The sequence below is a fragment of the Maniola hyperantus genome, chromosome 7 (genome assembly GCF_902806685.2).
Source record: "Maniola hyperantus chromosome 7, iAphHyp1.2, whole genome shotgun sequence".
In the NCBI taxonomy this organism is placed as follows: Eukaryota; Metazoa; Arthropoda; class Insecta; order Lepidoptera; family Nymphalidae; genus Maniola; species Maniola hyperantus.
In genome coordinates this window covers 7298984-7305706 of record NC_048542.1, presented here as the reverse complement: position 1 = coordinate 7305706, position 6723 = coordinate 7298984, and the positions used below count along the sequence as shown (strand labels likewise).

The following is a 6723-nucleotide window of genomic DNA, read 5'->3' as shown; positions in this document are numbered from 1 at the left end:
GGGAAACACTCTAACAATTCGTTACATTGACAATATTTTACATTGACAACGAACGTTGACACTTGACAATGTCAGAGTATAATAGCGGGGTCAAGTTACTTGACACTGGAAAAGGGCAAAGTTCATTGTGCTGGTTTGGCACTATAAAAAGCCACCAAATAATATTATAATAGCTTAGAGTGGGGTTTTTATGGATTTTCACGATCAGTTTAAAATGATTAGTATCAAAATGCATCAATAAAATATCTAAGGTTTTTTTTTGCAGAATACTTATTATCCTAGGTAAGTTATAGTGTTTAATTTTCAGGAAATAAAAATGTTTGCAGATTGTTATTAACTTTTTTATATTAAGTAGGTATTACAAAAATCGACAAATCAACGTCGTCAGCCATAATCTTAGTCTTAATAATAATAGGTAGATACCTTATGTAAAAGTAGGTAGGTACCCTGGGTAAGTAGGTAGGTAGGTACATAACTATAGGTATATTTTAAATCACATTTTGCATTTCGGAATCCCTCCTTTTCGTCAAAAGCTGTAAAATTTCTTCTTCACTTTTGCCTTTCGTCTCCGGTATGAATATCATTGTAAAAATAAATCCCCCAAAGTTTATAACACCATAAAATACGAATGGGGAGAATTGTCCAAAAATATTACACATTGGAGTGTAAATGGTCACCAAGAGGAAGGTCATGAACCAAGCGAATGTTACCACTACTCCGACTACTTTGGCACGAATCTGAAATGCCAAAATAAGCTTTTATATAGTAGGTACCTATCTCTTTATGACTAAGTACCTATGTCATATTACCTATTCCTCTTTATAAGAGTCATGGTCTCGTCTCTTTTCATTATTTTTAAAATGTTGCTTATAAATCGTGGCTCGTGAGTTAATTTATAAAGGTATGCTTCCGAACCACGCTGCACGCAGCAATGCTGCCGCATCAGTGCTGTCACCAGCTGTCACAGTCCTGTCGCGGCACTACTGGTCCCCATACAATCTCTATAAGCTTACTTATATGACATTACATTCCGAGCTAGGCAGCAATGTAGCGGAACATTGCTGCCTAGCTCGGAATGTAATGTCATATAAGCTTATAGAGATTGTATGGTAGTTGTGCAGAGAATTAATCATCCAAGTACAGTACCCGGCAGGAAATATTGTACCTCATTGACCTTAGAAAGAAATAGCGGTTTCGTAGAGCTTTGTCTCTGTCGTTGAGATCGACAAAACGTCACATAGGTAGGTGTGAGTGACAGAGACAACGCTCTATAAAGCCAAAATCTCATTCCAAAGGTCGATGTACAATATTTCTTGCCAGCTACTGTAGGTACGTTTGTGATAGTAATATTGACTTACTCGAAAACTAAACATTTCGGTCATAATGATGTACGGAAGTGGTGATATCCCTGCGCCATACATAGCTACACCTAACATCATGGTTACAACTGGTGCCCAGCCGGGTACATTGACGCCTTGATCTTGCACAATCATCATTATTGCTATGGCAGACATGGAGCATGCAGTGACTAGATATGCACCCACAAGGAGAGGCTGAAAATGGAAAATTCTGTTAATCAGTAGGTACCTACCCTTATTATAAATGCGAAAGTGTGTTTGTTTGTTGGTTTGTCCTTCAATCCCGTCGCAACGTTGCAATGGATTGACGTGATTTTTGCATGTGTATGTGACAGTGGACCTGGAGAGTGACTTTTTATCCCGGAAAATCAAAGAGATCCCGCGGGATTTTTAAAAACCTAATTCCACGCAGACTAAGTTGCGGGCATCAGCTTCAGCTAGTAAGTAATAATTGGTATGGAGGCATCAACAAACGCGTAAGAAGCGGGTAGTTCAGACCCTAGACCTATAGAACATCATTAGGAAAAGCTAAAATCACAAGTTAGACATCGAGGCAAATATTTTAGTAGGTACTGCGGATGAGAATATATTATCTAGTACAGTAAATGACAGATGGTAGATACAGGTTCGTCGTAGAAGTAGATGGAAGCAGTCCCAGTGACGCAATCCATGTCAAATAACCACCAGTTATTAAATCAAAAAAATAAAAACTTTTAATTGAAATAAACTTTTATGAGTTCCTTCTTTTCAATCGATAAATGCTAGATACATTGCTAAGTACTTGTTCGAAATGCCCATCCTACCGAGAAGAACCAGCAACATATTATTATGTCCCAGAGCCCAGATCCATCGATCCCAAATCAAAACGGATAAACCCTAAAAACAAACGGATCCTTTCAAATAAGGCATGATGCGCATATCGTTTTTTTGCTCTGGTGATGCCTGTTCCCTTAATGTTTAAAATATAATTAGGTAAGGTTATGGAAACAATTACTGTATTGTTCTTACCTTTCTTCCAAATTTTTCCACACATGCTGCAAGCGCTAAAGTGCTGATAATAATAACAATAGGAAAGCTGAGCGTCTGAATTTCAGGGCTGATATCAAACTTCGCTCCCGTTGAAATTAAGATAGTTGACGCGTAGGTCATTATGGCATACGAGCCGTTTAATCCATGGAACGTAAAACTAAACATGATAAGAATAAAGCCACGACGCCAGGACTCTTCTTTTACTGAAACAAGACGTAAGTATAAATAAGAACTTGGGCGTTAGGTAATTAGTTAATATTTTAGCTATGAAATCAATTAATAATCGATATATAAGTATCAGCGGATATTCCAGAGATAAGGTACGTGTGTCTTTTTGTGAACTTACTTACTAGTATATGAAATAAATTATATTTAAATCTTACCTATTCCAACAATACTAAGATTAGGGAGAGTTTTAAAATGCTCTTCTTCTTTCTGCATACCGTTTACTATACTTTGTACAATTTGGTCATCCTTTTCTAGTCCTCTCAGAAATGCAACCGTTTCTATTGCTTCCTGTAAATCAACGTGATGGTATTTTACTTTTCTATATCCCTCAAAAGGAAGCAAATTGTCCTTAGACTCAACATAACTGGATCGTCTGTAAAATCACCTTGCTATATATTATTGTACATCCTAATTGATTACGGTATATATTTTTTATTAAAGACACTAGTATTACAACAAATCTACCTACTTGAAATTTCCGGTGTCAGCAGTGTTAGTATTTACTTGACTAATTTCAATAATTATTCGGCTTGGGGCTATTTAAATACTTGAGTGTTATTTGTAAAGTATTAATTTGAATTCAGAAGGTAAGAGGCTCTGACGAACAGGCAGACGGACAAAATGCAAATTCACCCTAGTAGACTCGGAGACCTCATTTCGCTCGGTTAATTATTAATGCTTGGTTATTTATTTGAAATAAATAAGTAATACTATTTCAAATATTATTATTTACTACACTTAATAAATTGCTTCATAAAAATCATTTAAAATACAAAAAGTTACTCACATTTATTTTTCCTCTTTTTACTAGGAATGCGGGAGATTCAGGAGCTTTGAGTAAAATTAGGGCTGTAAAAATTGGCAAACTCAGCCCAACTGTAATCACTGTAAAATAGCTCCAATACGCTCCAATAATATACATTATGAGTAAGCCCACAGTCTGTAGAAGCATGGGCAAAGTACCCAGAACCCCTCTCAGGTCATCTTGACTAATTTCCTTGACGTACATTGGCACAATGTTGAAACAGCCTCCAGCCGCTAAACCAGCAAACAGTCTTGCTATTATGAGCGTTGTTGTAGAAGAATAGGATAGTTTGATTATCCACGAAATCTGAAAAACGAATTTAACTAACAAAATGATTTTTGTGAAGTATCACGAAAACTAAAAAGTTGCCCAGTTTTCCGCAGGACGTTGAGCTCTTTGAGCCCCCTATAAGCAAAGTATACGCACCGCTTCTGGAATAGCTATGAGTATTATACCAATCCTTCTTCCACAGACATCAGCGATATATGAGTATAGTGATACTCCGAATATTGCTGACATACTCATTGCGCTAGCTATCCAAGACACCATGTTGTCTGATAGTGGGTAGCCGACAGGAGAAGTTTCAGACTGAAGGATCTTGGTCGTTGGTGAGATCCAACCACACTCCATACCATATGCGAGAAGTGTAATACTTGCTGAAAATGAGGAAGTCATAAATTATTTTTCATATCCTAAATTAACAAAGTGGCCAGATATTTTGGTTGATTATGTTGTACACAATCTCTAAACTAAACGAAATTGACAGGTCTAAATACATCCTTTCTACATCATCATATCCACCCAGCATACCACGCAAACGGAATTTAAAAAAAATCCGATAGGTAGGGGTTTCAGAATACCATTGGATCTTCTGCGCTCTTTCTCTCATAATTCGATACAGTCCATATCACGCAGGATATGATTCACATATTTGAAGTAACCTTCTGAATGCGCTAATAATAAAATATAGATTGCACTAATTCAGCAGAACCATAATAGCGTCTATGATTCCATCAAAAGAGCATTTAATTTTGGTTCTGCGGAGTTCCTCAATTATCTGATTCATGTAGGTATACGCTAAAAAGAGCGGGAGATTTTAGTCCACCCTGTCTACTCCACATTTAAGGCGATTGTCCGAGTAAGCACCAACCTTTTAAACCCTATTTTGTTTGTTTTGTGAGGACCAAAATCTCAAAACGACAACCAACTCTGGTGGCATATTTATAAGATCTTCTATCTGCCCACACTTGCAACTTTTGATAGCAAACAAGATCAAATGCTTTAGGAAGGTCTAGAAAAGCAGCATAAATGGATGTTTTCCTATCCGTATGGTATTTTACAGTCTACTTGAGCGCCAGTGAAGCACTTTTAATAGATTACTTCTGGGTCCAAACTGCCCATCATTAAAATTAAAATTTGAGCGGGCGGTTAAGCAGCCATCAAACACTTTTTCCAATAGGTATCGCGGCTAAAGATATTATCCTGTAGTTAAATATATCCGCAATATCTCATATTTTATTTTTAACCACCCAGTAGCACAACTATGATTTTTATAGGGTTGTCAGGAAGATAGGAATGTCGGATGCAAAACGTTTAGAACATTCTGAGAATCCGATAAAGATGAGGGCCAGCGAGCAACAGCCAACAGGTATTTTACACTCAACCATCGTGTCTTGAAGCCTTTCCCATCACTAGGCATTTACATCCTTAGCAATGACCGAGAGGGAAGATCGAAGTTAGGCACTACACCACTGACTCTAAAGTGCTCTTTTTTATTGGCTATACAATAAAAAACGTCGTCTAGTGCTGACGTCACCGAAATGGCGGCCACGTGCATCAGCAATTTGCGGGCCTTAAACCTGCCCATCCTTGGTGGAATAAATTATACCGCATAGTTTCACTTTCACTTCTCATTCACTCACGTGGTTCTCGCCTCGTCTTCTTACGGCTCGGATAGTAAATTTTTCACCTTGACTGATTTTTATCATAACGCACTTGTATAATAGAAAACTATTAAAATAGACACACTCTTACCTAATAAAGAAAATGTCCACTGTAAATGGGTGTGTCCCTTCTTGAATGCTTTCTCCATTTTTATTATGATTTATATTTATTTTAAATAATATATTTGGTTACTTATTTTAATTAATATTTAATATATTCTTTTAAATTTAAGTAACACAACACAAAAAAATGTTTTAAAATATTTTTCTTTTTGACGGGATTTTGTACCCGATATCACAGTTAACGTCTCATTTTCGATTGGCGTCTAAAACAAAGCCAAACCACCTATTTATAATAATAACATTATCGTCTTCCATAATGTTCTGTATACAGAGTGATTAAAATAGCTATTTTAGTGCTCTTAATTGAAAAGGATCACACTATTAAAATTGTTATTTGTTACGAAAATCATACACATTTTCTCGGCCATTTTGTGTAGTAAACGCATTTTCTTTTTAATAAATGCATTTTTTTATAATTCACGTACTTAAATGAAAAATAACTAAAAATAAATAAAAAATGCTAGGTAAAAAAGATAGCGATTGTTTTTAATTTTACGTAAGACCATAATTATTAACTAATTATTTATTAACACTAGGTACTCAAGACAGTATCTAAATAGTGTATGTATGTGCACTGTGTAAAAAATTATGTGTCACCGCACTGTTGATTCAAACTACGAATTTTCTTCCGCTTTTTGTTTGCGTTGCATTAAGAAAAGTTAAATAAAGCAATTAGTTTTACTGTTTTATAACATCCAGTGAATTGATTAGTATATTTAGTATTTTAAGAATAGACTATTTGCCTGCATTAGTAAGTCATGTGTAGCACACAATACAATCTAAGATAATTTATTGTTTTAGGGTACTTATTTATTATTTAAAAACCTTGTACACAGAGGAAAACTTTCCTTCAATACCAATATCTACATTATAAAATACGTAATTATTTATTTACATCTACATTATATTTCAACTACATGAAGCCTGTGACTTCTTCCGCGTGAATTTAAGTTTTTAAAAAACGCGTGAGAGCTCTTTGATTTTCCAGGATGAAATTTTTTACAAAAAAAAAAAAAACCCGACTTCAATACCTAACCGTGTTTGTAACCGTACCTACACTAAAAAAAAATTATTACCGAATATATTGTTTACAAGAGTTAATAGGTATAGTTCTATAATAATATATGGTGCCAATTATTAGCTTATTAGCTGCGCGAAGAGTTAAGTATACCTACTTCATATTTTTTGATGTCACTTCATTTACGCCGACCCCAAAAAAAAATATTACAGAAATATA

General features: G+C 35.3%; 1 protein-coding gene across 1 annotated transcript; it reads right to left on the bottom strand.

Annotated features, from left to right (window-relative positions):
* Positions 1-325: 325 nt before the first annotated feature.
* On the bottom strand, positions 326-5714 carry LOC117984025 (facilitated trehalose transporter Tret1-like). The gene is made up of 7 exons (XM_034970674.2): positions 5455-5714; positions 3847-4076; positions 3403-3726; positions 2771-2903; positions 2367-2590; positions 1359-1553; positions 326-737 (listed from the first exon to the last, which is right to left on the bottom strand). The coding sequence occupies exons 1-7, from the start codon at positions 5510-5512 to the stop codon at positions 489-491; spliced, it is 1413 nt and encodes a 470-aa protein (XP_034826565.1). The 5' UTR covers positions 5513-5714; the 3' UTR covers positions 326-488.
* Between the last annotated feature and the right edge of the window lie 1009 nt (positions 5715-6723).